The sequence below is a fragment of the Thermobia domestica genome, chromosome 11, assembly GCF_964235325.1.
Source record: "Thermobia domestica chromosome 11, izTheDome1.hap1.1, whole genome shotgun sequence".
NCBI classification, from domain to species: domain Eukaryota; kingdom Metazoa; phylum Arthropoda; class Insecta; order Zygentoma; family Lepismatidae; genus Thermobia; species Thermobia domestica.
This window is the reverse complement of record NC_137464.1, coordinates 97,569,437-97,587,291: the sequence shown is the minus strand read 5'-3', so window position 1 is coordinate 97,587,291 and position 17,855 is coordinate 97,569,437. Positions and strand designations below refer to the sequence as shown.

The 17,855-nt window shown below is 31.3% G+C and overlaps 1 protein-coding gene across 8 annotated transcripts in view; it reads right to left on the bottom strand.

Annotated features, from left to right (window-relative positions):
- Nucleotides 1-17,855, bottom strand: part of Calx (sodium/calcium exchanger 3) — a 646,863-nt gene that overhangs the window by 28,675 nt on the left and 600,333 nt on the right. For 7 of the 8 annotated variants that reach the window (XM_081730847.1, XM_081730846.1, XM_081730845.1 and 4 more), the window contains 3 exons: nt 14,829-14,971; nt 8,271-8,370; nt 6,531-6,659 (listed from right to left, as the gene is read on the bottom strand). In XM_081730847.1, the coding sequence (XP_081586973.1) occupies nt 6,531-6,659; nt 8,271-8,370; nt 14,829-14,971 (372 nt within the window). The remainder of the gene's footprint in view (nt 1-6,530; nt 6,660-8,270; nt 8,371-14,828; nt 14,972-17,855) is intronic. The other variant, XM_081730848.1, reaches the window with a different exon arrangement.

Sequence of the window (17,855 nt, the reverse complement as noted above, 5' to 3'; positions counted from 1 at the left end):
ATGCTGAATCGAAATTTAGTTGTCGATGACTGAATTCGTAGAAGTTTATTAAAAATTATTATCCAGTTTTTATTATCATCATTATAATACAGAAGATATTGTATTTATGTTGATTGAAAGAGATTTTAATGTAATATGGATGCGGAAAGAAGCGTGATATACTTTTATCGAACTAGAGTACTGCTTCTGAAATTCAATTCCAGAAATTAATGAAATACAACTTACATGAGAAGTTGTCTCTAAAGAGAATGTTATAAATTGTTTAAAACGTTAGAAGCTTTAATGTTACTTTTGTTGAATCATTGCCTTATCATATTAAAGCTTCAAGCTTATTTTATAACTTTTGAAAGCAGTAAGTGTAATGTGCAAGGTACGTGGTATTTTTATATTATTTATATTATGGGAAAAATCTAGAATTATTAAGACTACACTAAACTGTATACGGCATAAGGAAATATATATATATGAAGAAAATGATGAACAGGATGACTAGATGTACGAGGGGTCTTTAATTCATTACTACGGATACATTCTATGTATATTCCCTCACTAAACTTTAATCTTAAAGAAAAAAAAAATTAAAATTTTGTACGCATTAAAATTTTGTACGTTAATTCATCTACTCCTCCTGATATTTGTGATAAGCATCAAACATTAATAGTTACGTGACACAGACGTGCCATTTGAACGGTTTTAGAAGATAATATGAACTTGTTGCTTGTGCTTGCTCAATGGTTACGAGGTAGTGAATTTAAGCAATCTACTTTCAAGTACAGAAAAGAAAAACCAGTAGCAAACAGTGAAGAAAAAAGAGTGCTAAAGAATTTTAAAGATGAGAAAATTAAAAATTCAAGTTCACTTAGTCCGGAGTGGTGTACAAGGCAAACTTAGATTTCTTGGTTTTGCCTACTGCACAGAACAATAGCACCTTTGAAGACCATCAAGAATCCTCGAGTTGCTCATAAACAACTAAAGATAGGCAAAATCTGACTTCAGATTAATTTAGAACGAAAAAAATAGAAATTTTCTGGAGAAACAATTTTTCAGTGACGTCACCTAGCTCAATAAAAAAAATCCAAATTTTTATTTACATTTTAATGCAAATGGCTCACAACTTGATAAATACAGAGAACTTCTAATTTAAATTAAGGAAGTCCAAGGTTCGAAGGCGTGCATTTTTTTAAATAGTGCTGTTTCTAAGCACCGCAAAAGTCCAAAATTTTATCTTTCAATGCGAATAGCGTTCCAAAGTCTGAATAAATATAAACCATGTTTTCGAAATTAGAAAAATATAATTTGAAGGAGATGAAATGGAAGATAAGCTGCGGTAGAGCGTAATCATTCGAGACAGGTCCACGGGCAATGTGAGAAAAAGGTTCTACATTTTATTTACTTTGTAACGAACCGGAGGTAGTGTACCCACCCAGCATCACTCCAGCCGCCTCTCTCTCGCTCTCCAAGTTTCACACGTACACATTTCACAGGTGCTTTGAAATGAGGGTAGAATGACAAATAAATCCCGCCATATTGCTTAGTATAAGAACAAGACCTTTTGTTCAAAGACGAAAATATCGAGAATAATAATTTCTAGAAATAAATATCTATTTTAGAAGCTTATAGTCCAATACTTTTATATATTTCATCATGGAAACAGCCGTAATGCGTAAAATTAAGCTAATTTTGTGGTAAATGAAACGCAAGAACTACAATTAAATCAAATAATAATGCGATAATGAAAAGCAGAACTAAAGGTTGGTAATAAGAGTGGAATCAAGAAAATATATAGAAAACTCGTATTCAAGAAATATATAGAAAATAAGTTTAATAGGGTATATATATATATGAAGAGAGAAATAAAGCGTGCATCAGTCTGTTAAAAAATAAAACTGTCATTAGTCCAGAGTGCAAAATGTCATTGTATACATATTCATATATTTACGATTGAACTTCATCTTTTTCGAGTTCTGAAAAAGAAATTAGATACAGTTATATATATACAAGTAAATACCGCAACACACACTAGAATTCTGAAAAGTAAGATATAAATTAATGTGGGTTTCACAATCATAATCTTACAATTTACAGTAACAAATTGGAATTTACATAATAAGTTTTCTGCATTAAATTTCTATTACAAGGAAGTCATCGATATCCAAAGTGACATTTTATATTAAGTTTTAGTTAGAAAATCAATGGTAAGTATTAATATTATACAAACTATAGATATTGAAATTTATACCTTGTCATATTACCAAATAAATAAATGTGTTGTCAAAAATAAAGCACTGTCAATGCGAAATTGCTTATGTATAAAACATTTTATCTTTAAAATCTTTCTAGATATCCAATATAGAGTACTAGATAGAATTTACTTTAACATTCAACATTTGAAAACTAACATTTATAAGAAAATATACATAGTTATTAAAAATACAAATATTACGAAAACATATAAATTAACATTTTTTTTTTACTAAAGAAAAATGCTCAACTGTATAGTTTAGTAAATTTTTATGAAGCATAATTATTTTCTTCCATCGTCTGTAGAATTTTCGATTAGTCAAGGCTTATACATAGATACATATAAAAGTATACAATTTTTGATAATTTCGGCACAACAGCACTGCCTTCCTTCAATCTCTCTTTCTATAAAACCTAGGAATGGTTCTTCACGTATCTTCTTTCTTTTTTTTTTTTCTTTTCTTTTCTTTCCTTTGAGTCTGCCCTCTCTAGAATTTTTTATCATTCCTTGTTCATGCTCTTATGCTTAATCCTTCATTCCAAGTCATGGCAAATTCTTTCATTTCTTTATTATTTTTTCTAACACTGTACGTTTTTGTTCAAGCAAATCTGTTTTTCCCTCTATCCTTTCCTTTGTTTTATTCATATTATATATATATATATATATATATATATCGAAGAGAGGTCGACAAAAGGAATAAATATATCAATCTATTGGACAAATACTGGTTTGTTACAATACCAATTTAATAAAGTGGTTCATGGAGCCAAGAGAGGTTTAATTTTATCAATGAAGTTGGCCAACACATATCACTAAAATCGAGAGATACCCGAGCTAAAGCATTTCTTATACAACTCATTATTAGTATAGCCATTCAACGAGGGAATGTGTCAACCATTTTGGAACTTTGCCACTGGAAAAGAATTGAAAGAGATCTTCCTTTTGTAGGAATTTATGAACTACTCGGGAGAAAATTTTCGTCAATTAACATCGATAATAATACTATAATAATAATAATAATAATAATAATAATAATAATAATAATAATAATAATAATAATAATAATAATAATAATAATAATAATAATAATACGAAGATGAAAAAGAAAACTTAATAAATAAAAATGATTTTTCTTCTATTATTAATTAACATACAGGATGTTTTATAAATCTGACTAACTATTAATGCATCGATCTGGTCATAGTTAAGATGGTATGAATAAGTCTGCTTATGTAAAAGGCAGCCATGAATATTTCATTTACTTTCTCAATATGTTGTGTTAATTACAAAAGATGTAAAATTATTGTGGTATAATTTTAATTGTTACATTTTATAATTTTATATTTCAATATGAAACAATTAAATATTGTTATAATTTATAGTTTCATTCGAATTTTTAAAAAAAAAATTCTATGTATATTCATTTGAATTTAAAAAAAAATATATTTCTAACTGTATCTTCTTTTCCTTTTTTTACTATCTTATGTACTTTATTATCTCTTTCCGGTAAGTCTTTCTTTCCTTTCCTTCTTTTCTAAATAAATTTTTACTTATTTTCAGCTGCCTCATCAATCCTGTTTATACCATACCATTTCTTGCTGCTTCTCTTGTTTCATCTTTCGTGTAAGCTTCTTTCAACCATTCCTAGAATATGTTTAATTTCTTTTCCTTTGATCATTCTCCGAAACAACTTTTATTACTTTTTCTTCCGTTCTTCTGGTTAAGTTTAGAGTATGTTCTCAGTATAAGATAAAATATGGTGAAAATTATGAACAGGGTAATAGGAGAAAAAGAATAGAAGAGTGAGATCATGTTAACAAGCCTAGAAAGGTTAAGAAGACCTCATGAGAGAACAAATACTACTCTTCAGCAAATATAATTCTTAAAGTAGTAGAGGAAGTAAATATGAGTACAAATTTAGCAGAAATAATTACAAATAAATAGAAAGAAAAGGTAAACAAAGTAGGCGATAAGTTAATATTATTCTGTATATATGTGGATGACTGTCTAGGAAAAATTTACTAATATCATCTTAGAACAACTCTAAGAAAATGTATACGAACTAAAGGCAAGATAAATTAAGAACGGAAAAGAGGACAAAACAAGTGAGGAACTCAGCAAGAAATGAACTGAAAACAAATGGACTATTTAGGAAAGTAGTAGTAAGAACATATTACAAAAGAGATGACAAAATCTTTAGGATAGTAAAGTAAAGAATATACACAGTAATTAAAAAGGAATGGTTTATGTAGAGAATGTGAAATGATATACATAGATGAAATAGAAATATGGAGAAAAGAATAAATAACGTAATAAAGGTGTAAGACTAAGAAGGGAAAACAACATAATATCCCAACCTTAAAGTGATTGTATGAAAGAAAACAGAAATACTAGAAAATGAAATAAGAATGCTAGTAAGAAAATGGAAAGAGCAAGAATCATAAAAGAAGTAATGGTGAACTGGAATGAAAGAGTAAATAAAGATCAACAAGGAATGCGTAGAAATTCTGTTGAATACAGAAGAAAAGAGAATAATGAATACAAACAGGAGAGAGAAGTGAAAAAGGGAGGAATCGAAAAATGAAAGGATTTGTGAATTGTGAAGTACCATTCCTAGGATTTTCAAGAGAAAGGATAATTTCACAAAGATATTTTAAGGTACCGAAATTTAACTGAAACTGTTTTTATAGTATCTGTAAGCCTTGACTGTTTGCAGCCTACACAAAATGCCATACATTTTCTGAAAAGTAATATACAAAATTATTTACTCAAACACACAAATGCATATGATTGGAACAAAATGAATCCTGAAATGGAAATGAAAAACAACTTACTTAATAGAAATAAAGAAGTTATCACAGAAAAAAAACGAAAGAACAAGAAAGTGAAACAAATGGAAGACAATAATATCGTAAACACTTTCGCTGACACATTATCAAATAAATAAAGAAAGAAGTAAGAACAGAAATGTTAAAGAGCTAGAACTAAAGAAGTTAAGTATGGCTCTGTATTAGCATACTGTCACACTATACTATTTCTGGTTAAAAATGGATAAAATTTAGTTGATGAAGGTAGATTTAGGAGAAAGGGATCGTAAATAAAATTACAGGGGGAAAAGCAATGATTTGATGAATAACGAGAAAGATAGAAATGAATTAACTTAGAAATAAAAGATTAAAACCTATATAATATAAATATTAGGAATAAGGAATAGTATAAATCAATATGTATACTCTCAGTTATTGCTCTTTTACTATACTGTTAATCATCGATTCAAAACACACTTCGAATTTGACTATCAAGTGTACACTCATGCCATACATAACTTTGGAACGTACAGTTCAACTCGAGTAAGTTGTTTGATAACACGCAAGTAATAACTAGATATCTCCTTTCAAGATAAAATATACTCAAATTGATGCATTCAAATGAAGTTATTGATACAAAAATATGAGATAGGTATTAACTTTTGCTGGGTAGCCTACTATAGAGTTATCTTATCATATTTACCTCTAAAATGATAATGTAAACATATGATGTTGCTTTCTTAAATAAAATTGTTATATAATCTTTTCTATAACCTTAGTAGCAGAAGTTTTTCTACATCAGTGATATAGTTATTATTATTATTATTATTATTATTATTATTATTATTATTATTATTATTATTATTATTGCTATTATGTTATTAGTTTATTATTCCTCTCATAATTATCATAGATCATTGATAATTAAAAAAAAAAAACACCTAACATTTACAATCGACGACTAACTGTACTTCTTCCATTCTACCTTTTACCAATTCATTTATAATGAAGCGTCGGCAAAAGTGCTTACAATATATATATATATTTGCGTATCTTTTAGCATTTTTAATATACTACTGAAAAGTAATATTATACAAAAAAATGACTTAGTTTTCTCTCACCTAAAGAAAGAGACCATCATTTAGTTAGAAATACAAGAAGATATGATGACTGTACACATTTACTATTTCAAGTGATCATGCAGTGATTACAAAGAAGGAATGTTAAACAATTTATTTGACAATTTAATATGTTCATTGACAATCTCAAAGGTCTTAGCTATGTGTAACGCAAAGAGAAATTAAAGTTCTTCTTTACTTAACAATGTACTTGTGCAATTCAATTATTATGAAAGTTTATTCCAATAATAAATAAATATAACATAGTAATTGCTTTATTATATTTTGTATTGGATTTAAGTGGTATATAAATTACCTAATATATATTTTTAAAAGCAGTCTAAAATAAGAACAAGATATTACCTGTAGGAGGAACAAATGCGAAAAGGATTTTCCAAAATAACGTTAAGAAATGCATTACATAATCTCCACAAGATGGCATCTTCTCTTCTTCTTCACCTTCACCACCTTCTTCACCTTCTTCTTCTTCCCCTAAAAGAATTATTTATCTTTTTCAACATATACACTCATGAATTCTTATACATTTTATATAACCATTTAAATATTACGTAAGAATATTCAATATTTTTTTGCCCACGTAAACTTTGTGAATACAGATCATCATGATTATAGTTCTACCATCACGATTTGATGGATGGCTGACTTGAAAAATACATACACGCCTAATCAAGAGAGTCACGGAATCCAAAACTATTTTCTTACACAACATAACACAGTAACTGAAGTTTTCATTAGCTCATGGTTAAAAGATTGACAATGATTACAGAGCAATATTTTCTCTGACAAGAAACTTCAAAAACCATTAATTACTCTAGCTAGCACCTAAGCTTTAGTTCATAATTAGGCTTGAAATTTAGAAAGAGCCGAAGCCAAATATTATGAATTAAAGTATGAAAGGGCTGTAATCAGATAAGCTTGGTTGAAATTTTACTGAAATGAAAAAGCCACTTAAAAAGAAAATACTTTAATAAAAGTACAGTTCCACTTTTGTTTGTCCTATATTTACATAGCTGTATTAACCTCAGATTTCCGAGATTTCATAATTCTAAGACTTTGACAGTTATTGTGATAATTTTAGTATTTATTAATGTACTATTATCCATTTAGCTTCAAATTTTCGTTTAAATTATTTAATTTCAATCTTTTCATTTTGCTTTAAATTTGTTCCGTTTCACCTTCTTAATGCAAGTATTTTTAAACAAATCTAAATTACGAGGGTGAGTCAGAAACTAATGTATCCAAGCCCATTACTTGGTCAATAGGGCTGCAAATGTTCTGAACTTTTTTATCATTAATGCACTGATGATTAAGCTATGGAATGTCGCTTGTTTCACCATTCTATCTTTTCTCATTCCAGAGTGATGACGCAATCCATGGCATCCAGTGGTGGCATCCGGTTGAAACAGAAAGCTGTTTCTGACTGCGGAAAGTTGTGCGCCCAGGATCATGCATCGCCGGCGACGAGACATGGATACACTATTACGATCCGGAAAAGGGAGCGTCAGTTGATGGAGTACCACCACACGTCCTCTCCTCCGCCAGAAAAACAAAATCAAGTTGTCTCATCTGCTGGCGAAGTGTTGTTGACATTCTGCCTCATCCTGCCTACAGTCCGCATCTTGCGCCCTGCGACTTTTGGCTCTTCCCCGAACTTAAACATCACCTTAAGGGCCAATGCAACAGTTGTGACGTGGAGGTAGAAGCAGCGGTTCGGCAGTGGTGTCGCCAGCAGCTACAATTCTTCGCCGACAGCATGAAAAACCTTGTTTCGCGTTGGCGAAAGTGTGTTGCCCATAATGGGGACTACGTTGAAAAATTATGCCACTATTTGTAGGTGACATTGCAAGTTTTCCACTGATATCTATATCGGTGCTATCTGTCAAACACAAATAAAGGTATTACCTTGGAGGCATTACTTTCTGAATCACTCTCTATATACCCAGGTTTTGTTCAACACTTAAAAGTATTGAAATAACATATTTTTGTTTCTTGTTTGCAAATGTTTTAAATAAAACCATCCAAACATTAAATAAAACATTTTTACATTAATGTTAATCAAATTTGTGGTTTCATTAAGCATACCTGCACTAACTGTAATGGCTTCAATGAATTGTTCTTTCCACGACGAGGTACCAATAAGTATGGAAGCATTTGCTCGTTGTACCAATTTATCTACTGTATTCTGTAATGTAAAGAGAATTATTTTTAGATAGATAAATCAAAACCCAAAGTTTGATAATAATAAGTAAATACAATATTATAAATAAATTTACATTCTTTTGAATATAATCAATACTAAATTTTAAATAAACTATTGAAGTTGAAAAATGAAACAGTTCGAAACTCATTTTACTCAGATGTTTTCATTTCTTGTCATGCTTGTCATAGAGTATCTGTTATTATTTTACAAGTATAAGTTTTGCTATTGTAGAAAAACTTAGTCCTTCATTCACTTTTTAAGTGAATCTTTATTAAAATTATTTTGCGAAAATTTCACTAAGTCCAAACCCCACGACTGGAGAACCAAAACTCGTCACATCACAATATTTTACATGTTTGTACAGCTGATCAAAGTTTACAATCAGACGAAGTTTGATTCAGATTTAGTTGAACTAATATGATGAAGGTTGAACTCGTCAAACATCAATGAGGGACGAAACTAAATAGAACAATTTTCATTAGAAAAGCTTTTCTAATAGTAGGATAATGTTATAAATGTTATAAAGAAAACTCACATTGTATTTACAATCTATCCCAAGCACGGAAGAAAAATTATAGTTTTAAAGTCATATGAAACCAAATTTCAGAAATGAAAAATTATAAATCAGGGCCAAAGGTTATCCTCCGTTCATGTAAACATATCTGAGAATAAATAGAGATGGATTTTATTTGTTATAGAATCATATGAATGATTATGAAAGAAGACGAATTACTTGCAGAGTTTATACGCGAAGAATTTTTGTTAATATCTTGTAATATTCTAAGGCCAAGAATGAAATTTATAGACACCGGCAATTCCAGAAAGAACATGATTATTGTTGATTACCCTATAGTTGAGAAACGGTGTCTGTGATGAGAACTTGGCAGATCCCGTGATGCAGAGAAGCATCACTAAACATATAAATCTCAAAGAATAATTTTATATTATACGAATGAGAGAACTGTGCACTAGGGTAGAATTTGTCTAAGCATTATTATTCCATAAATAATTATAAGCGTATTTACATTATTTAATTAAGAGATAATAGTTTCATTACCTTATTAAATTATTCAAGTGTGAATTTAATATCGCACAAACACATAATTCCCCTTCACACACATACAAACATTTTACAGATTACATATCGAATAGTATTAAGAATTGTTTTTGTTTTTTTGCCCCCCTGGAGTTTTACTCTTTCCTCGACAAAGCAGCAATAATTTTGCTAATATACAATAATGCATTTTTTAAAATTATTTTCAAGTTGAAAAGAATGTTAAGCAATTACTTCTCATTTGCATAATAATTTAAATATCAACTCTATTGGAAATTTTCAGATCTTCCTCATGGCTCAATGGTTCTCGTCATTGAAATCATAAATTATGTATTCGATTCTCTGTGGAAGTAGGTAGAAAATTTCATGTTCAGCGGATAGCGTCTATGTCTCGAATAACATCAGTGCTGAATAGGTTAGTTAGTTGGATGGAGTTTCAGCACTCTCTTTTCAGCACTAAGCCTATAAAAGACATAGACGCAAAGTTTAAGCAGGAATCCGAATCGTAGCAATGCGTTAAGAAAAATTCGAAGCTCACATACTGGGAATCATATCTAGGATTTCAGGCATCAAAAAGTGCAAACATTATGCATAGATGAGCGGAGAACGCTGAGCTGAAAAGGAATGCTCAACGACAAAGAAAGAAACTTATTGAGATTTTTTATTCCTTTTAGGGAAGAAAGAAAATAGTATTTCATAACAAGAAAGAAATCTAGTCTGTGGAGAAGTTTCTTCACCTTCATTGACACTTGCATCTTTTGGGAACATTCGACTTTGAATGGGTTAGTGCTGTGAAAATTTTGTTCGTACAAAAACCTAGTTCGGAAATTTTTACGATATTCATGATTTTCACGAAGTTAAGTGGTGTTATTTTTTCTTTTCTTTTCTTTTTCATTCTTTTGATCTTTTATATTTCACAATTTCCGAACGTTAGAAACTAGTGGACATGGTCACGAGTTATAAGAACATAGCTAACCGTCGTAAAATTATTATATTAATCACTACTTTCAATGTAATTTGTCATCTAATAATCTATATGTATATAAAAATGAATGCCACTATGTTTGGACCGTTTGAATCACCCGATCGATCTTGATCAAATTTTTAACATAGGCATCCCAGGCCCGAACCTCATCTTTTATCTTTCACTTTCATGGTACAACCCAGGAGAGGGGTTTTTATATAACCTTGAACCAGGAGACCGATCTCGATCAAATTTGCCACACAGATAAGGTTCAGGCCTCGGATTTTTTTTTTTTTTTTTTTAATATCATTTCACTTTGACGGTGCATCTTAGGAGAGGGGGGGAACAGGTGTTGGACATAAAAAATCTAAAACGTTTGCAAAAGTGTGAAAATCATACCTAGTATGGTGTGGGACTTCCTTTTGCGTCCAAAACAGCTTGCATCCGAAGTGGAATGGACGTATACAGTTCCTGAATCGTGGTGTGTGGAATTTTGTACCATTGTTCCTCCAAAACATGCTCCAGTTTTTTAAGGGATGCTGGTAGAGGTTAATGAGACCGAACACGCCTTTCTAACTCAGACCACAATGGCTCAATGATATTCAGATCTGGCGATTGTGGGACCCAGGGGAAGTGTGATAGCTCCTGGTCATGCTCCTCAAACCATGATTTCACAGTTTTTGTTGCGTGATAGGGTGCCAAATCATCTTGGCAAATTCCATCATCATCAGGAAACAATAATTGGGCCATGGGTAGAACCTGGTACCCCAAAATGGCCTCACACGTCTTAGCATTCATCATTCCATACAGGGCTATGATGGGACCTGCAGAAAACCACGATATCACTGCCCACACTGTAACAGAACCACCCCCATGCTTTACAGTTAGGAGTAGACAGTCTGTATCATAGGCCTGCGACGGTGTTCTCTATATGTAAACACGACCGGTTGTTGAAAGCAAGATGAAAGTCGATTCATCGGACCACATTACGTGTTTCCATTACTCATGAGTCCACGCCTTGTGGTCCTTGCACCACTGGATACGCCTCTTCGCATTTACTACTGTGACCAAGAGTTTGGCGATAGCGGCCCTGCCATGAATTTTCATTTTATGAAGTTCCCGTCGCACTGTTTTCGATGAAACCGGGTTCTGTAGGTCGGAATTGAGTTCAGACGTAATTTTCATTGTAGTGGTCTTCTTTTTAGCTGCTACAATCCGTTTTAATGCCCTCTGGTCTCTATCTGAGAGGATGGTCTTTCGACCACTGTTGTGCTTTGCAGACGTCGTTTGCCCATGAATTGTGTATGCCTTTGTGACATTGGACACAGTACCTTTCGATACCCCCACAATGTTCGCCACGGTTGTCACTGAAGCTCCAACCAGACGGACACCAACGATAATGCCTCTTTGGAAGTCTGTCAAGTCGCCCATTTTACCGCACCACTTTCCCACCACGGTACTCACAGTTAAACTGGTTACTGCTGACGGAAGAGGAAGGTCCACATGACACATTGAAAACAAAAAACGATCGGCAACCGCAACATGTGTTGTACAGTGGAGGGCCAAACTTACGTCGTGTTCTGTATGAAGTGTTTTTAGATTTTTTTGTCTACCTCCTATATATATATATATATATATATATATATATATATATATATATATATATATATATATATATATATATATATATATATATATATATATATATATATATAAATGAAAGTGACTACGTTTGTGATTTAATAACTCTTGAACCACACGACCGATCTTGTTCAAATCTTCCACATAGATGAGGTTCAGGCCTGGGATGGTTTTTATCATTTCATTTTGACGGTGCAACTTAGGGGCGAGGGTGGATATTTAAAAATGACCGAAAATGACTGATATTAGTGTCGAATTCATAGTTATCGAAGTCGCTGAGATAAACAGTGACACTTCTGATGCCGTTTAAATCCAAATTGAGCCCTGCAACTTGGTGGAGGGGGAAATATATCAAAATGATCGAAAATGGCCCGATATTAGCGTGAATTCCTAGTTTTCGGGGTAGCTGAGACGAACAGTGACACTTTCAATGCAGTTTAAATCCAAATCCAGCCCTTTATTTCCAAAATGAAACGTATTCTCCCCGTGCGAAAAACGAGTGTTCTGCTAGTACTGTATATTAAAGAACAGGATATAGAATTCTTCGTTAGTGACAAAAATTTATACTACTAATGGAGAGAAAAGAACGACCTGTGCATGAAGTACACGGTAATCACACATACTAGTTGATTCCCGCAAGTCTTCGACTCCCTGTTTGCCATGAGTTGAAATGATGCTTAATTAAAAGTTCTAGTTTTTACACTTAACTTTGCCTACCAACTAGTTTGCGATTACAAAAATGTTAATGCTGTAATCCAAATATAGTTAAGGTAGTGTACTTCAAGCGGGTTGGCGGCAAAACTTCAATATTGCACTGTCCTAAAAGTAAACTGTAACAACTATATGTAGCTAATGTGCTGTATGTTGCCTAGTTACTAAACTATATTATACTTGTGGGTGTTATGTCATAAGTAATTACAACCTTATTTATATCTTTTAATAGGACCTTTGTCGTACTTTGATTTGATTTGATTTTTTGAGTTTAGCGTCCCTTTCAGCAGCGAGCCTGTATGAGACGTGGACCTACTGATTAAACGTGGAATTCGACCTACATGAACTCCCGCCGGGAACCGAACCCGGGCTTTGTCTTAATAATAAACAGCAAAACATGTTTATGATCAGCATCATCACTATCCACTAAATTGAAGCAATACAGTTTAAGTTGTGGAAAAAAAAGGTCATCAATACATTACTGTAGAAATACAAAAGTCTTAATCCTGAAATTTAAAGTAAAAACTTTGTTGTTTGAACTTAAAGATGCAGTTAAATCGTCACAATTGCAATTTTAAATCTGCAAATTTTCTGCACGCTAGCTCTATCTAGTGACTTCAGATGGGCAATGCATGTAGCGAAGCAGTGAGTGTTAACTATTATAGGAATTAGCGTTACTCACAGATTCAGACATTTTACTTTTTATGATAGAGATATGTATATTAGTGCTAGCTGAAACAGAGAAAGGGGAGAATGTGCAAAATCCTACCAGAAATGTATGCATGGCATGGCTAAAAATATATTTTAGTGCTATACAAAAGTGTGAATAATAGGAAGAAGTGCGACTAATAGAAAACATACTAGATAGAATAATTCTAATTGTATTCTATGCATACAAGTAATTAAATTTTATTTCTTTATTTTTTTTTATGTTGAATGGAATCTCCATTTTAACTTCTGTAGAAGGATTGCAATGAGTCTATTGCCAGTACCAGTTAGATACTTTTTTTTTTTTTTTTTTTTTTTTTTTTTAATTTTACCCCAAAGCTGTGTGTGAAATATGCGGCAATAATTCCATTTCGCTGTCAAATTTCCACAGTATGATTCTTTTTTCTCCTTCCTGTTTTATAGATTAATATTTTATCCCACAAACAGTATTACAACTATTGTGGTTCTAGTACAAAATGCTTGCTAGTCTTGCTTTAGTAACTCAAAATAACACACAGTCTCGGAGCAAAAGACAAAGATTTTATTAAAATATCGGTGTATAACAGTTTTCTCAACTAACAGTTTCGCCACTTAGCTTAGGGACTGTGGGCTATTTCTATATTCATTTGTTAATGATTCTCGGGGTGTGACTCTTGCGCCTAAATGAAGTGCTTACTAGGTGTTGTGAACTGTCTTTGGTGCATTTTATGCTCGGATTTGGAAGATACATATCGCTGTGGACTTGATGGACCCAAATATTCAAGGTATCTTCGCGGCGAATAATTCTTCCTTTATTTGAAACTAAATGTCGTTCCCGGCCAATTCTTCAGCAGTAGATGGTTTAGAGGATCCCAAGTAATCATGATTCGCTGAACTTCAAACACGATTTCAGCCGACAATAAAATGTTTTGCAGCATAACTATTTTTTTTTTTTAAGTTCGTACGTCCATTTTGATGTGACACAATAAGAAATACAACGGTCGTAACCACTTTGTTTTGCATGACTGTATTTCATCTTCTCAATTTGTGCAAAATTTCGACATTGAGTATGCACGCATTAGATCGTTGTGGTCGAAAATAACCAAGTTCAAGATTTTGCCACACATGACATAGATGCATGCACAGAAATTACGTTTTCATAATATTACTTCAAATTTTGAAATCTAGACAAATTATCTTATAATATGAAATAGTGTTAAACCAATTCATATTACTAAATGAGTTTATAATCAACTGTATGAAAAAACTCGACACTTTGTAACTGACATTATCTCTAACAGTTTTCAAGTTATTTCTCTTTAAACATGAACTTGACGAGACATCAAAATAGATACCTAAAGATGAACTTAAAAATATACACACCTTAAACTCTTTGCTCTCTTTAACCCTGATTTGTGCTCTTGTAATATCACCTAACTTAGGCTTGCCAAGCAGCGCCATCTTTTCATCCTCCGTGAGTTCATCTGGTCGCTTCTTTTCTGCTTCTGTCGCCAATCCTGATTCATCTGAAATCAAATAACAATGCATTAATTTGATTGTCTAATTTAATTTATTAGCGTTAGAGGTATCTGGCAGGATATTGTCCTATTGAATGAAGCAAAGAGAAGCTGTAACTTTATAGGAAAAATTTTTACTAAATTATTTAAGACGATGATTCATCATAGAATTAATTCTCTCTTTCTTTGTTCCTCTAGAGTTTATTTTCTTCATTATTTATTTATTTTTACATGCATTAAGAAACAGTCCTACTAAATTTATTTCAAACTGAACTCTAAATCTAAAATAAGCTTGTACTTCTTGAATCTAAATCATGCAAAGACGTGCCTTTTGCTTCCTAATAACTAACGAACTACACTGACTAATATTTATTTTAAGTCACAAAACTAATCATACTATGCTAGGCAATCATCACATAACGATCATATCTTGAAATTGCATTTGCAACGTAAAGTAATTCTATTAATGACAATAATGCTAGCTAGTAGAAATATGAAAGCAAATTATTACTGCTAACAGCAAAGAGAGAGAGAATTTTTAGTATCAAATTGTGTAATACTACAGCATTTACCAGTATGAAAATAAAAAATTTATCTCGTTGGGTTTTTAATATACGCTAGAATGGAATGAAAGATATTATTTGCCATATTTACGGTCTAGGTAAAATTATTTAAAATATTATTTTGGAAACTTTTACAATAGAATAAAATTTGAATAATTCATTTGTTTATAATTCCATTCATTATGTTACAAAGAAACATAAGTGTAAGATTGTGAATATTCCTTCAGAAGATTTTTATTTCTAGGGTAACTTTTTGAATTCAATCAAGTCCCGTCTAGTCATATGTTAGTAATTACTTGCTTGTGTAATTCAACCAGAAACAACTGACATGTATAGACGTCAACGTTCAATACATTTATGGTGTAAGTTAGGAATTACAATTATCCACTTTAGTTCATTGTGAAGATACACCTACTTTCAGAGATAGTAAAATATGTAAATAGTTGTTTCTTGATTTTCTACGTAACAAGACTAAAGAAAGTGTGAATAGATAAGAGGAATCATAAAATGGATAACTCTTATTATGGTTGTATAAATGAATATCTTTATATAGTATGGGAATAACAAGTGGAGAACGATTGCTTACTACCATTTGATTTGGCCTGTTCTTAGAGTTTATGTAAGCGATTATAAGGAAGATTTAGATTGTAGAAATGATTGTTAAAACAAGATTTAAAATCCTGTGAAATAATATTGAAGCCAGATCAATGTGATCTGTGGTGTAATGTTTATTTAATTGTGAATATTTTCTCTAGGATTTCATGTAAAAAAACAGGAAACAATCTTTCTTGCCTGATTTATTCTAGAAATATTTCAGAACACTGGAATTGATTACTATTTTTGATTAACAGTCCGGAAAGTTATCAATGAAGTAAATATATATATACCTATAAAAGAAGCAGAACAATGAACAGGTCTTGATATATAGAATTTTTTATATGGTCTATATTCGTTAATTTAAGAATTGATACGACACAGTAAGTTGGATGTTTTTGTCCCCAAAAAATAATCTATGAATAAACCAATATATTTTTCATTATTGGATACAATAAATGAATACTAGGTTATAGATTTAAATGAAATATCTTGGCAAATAAAATATTCGTAAAACAATTCTACCTAAAGTACAATATCTAATTGTACAAAAAGATTATTTTTATCTTGGGTATTTTTCTTGACAGGTTTTGAATAAGAACAACGCATCTTTTACCTTGGGATAAATATTGATTTTCTTGTTAAATTTTGAGATATTATCAACAAGTTTCAGTAAACAATAGCAAGTTTTATGAGCCAAGTCTACGTGGATTAAAAGTAAAGATTACACACGAAGTACATTGCACCATCCAATTTGACTGTATTATCAATGCAATATTCTTTTATCTTTACCGGATAATCTAAGTATTTTATTAGAAATATTCCATTCCAGCGTAACTTCCTTCCATAGGGACAATAATCATACTAATTGCAGGTATTATTACTTTTACATATTGTGTATATATATATTATACAAGAACACATTGTGCAGAATTCAGTGTTTCCAGACAACCACAACATTCGTTACTATACAAAGAACACATGTTTTATTAGACTACACTCAGCTACTTGGAACAAGGTACAGCACCACCAACTTCTACGGAGATCTACTCTACTTGTACTACGTAACATTATCTACTGAAATATAACATTCAACTCTCTTAATAGTTACTCAATTGTAAAGGTCATAATGGGTTTCAAATATTTAAAAATTGGTTAGTACTGAATTCAAACATCAATGTTTCAGATTTACAAAATTTACAACACGATAGAATTCTTCTAACTTTGTTTTAACTTCCCAAATGACAAACAGGGTATTCCCAAACAACCGAAGTATATAATGGTAGAACCCTGAAAGTTATTTTTTGGCTTTCATTTGTAACGTATTATTTGTATTATTATCTGTGGAAAATACCCTCTTAAGAATTATTACGAACAGCAAATATTTTCAATCTATGTTAAATTTTACTTTCAGTTTTAATCATCTTGATCTATTGCTTCCCAGAAAAATAATAAAATCTTTAAATTATTGGTAGGCTTTATCAAATACAGCTGTTATACGCAAGTAATTTTCACTTTCAAGTTAATAATTTTTAACAGTGAAGAGCTCAATTCCAAAAGAAACTAAGTTTTAAAAAAAAGGTTTTCAGGAGACGATTTGTTTGTAAGAGTTTCCATCATTCTATTTCTGTGAAAGAAAAGTAATCTACATAAAAGAAAATTGTAATTGGCTACTTTTTGTAACATAACTGTGAAATTATCATCTATAGCAAAAGTTTTATAAGTGCTTTTAGACG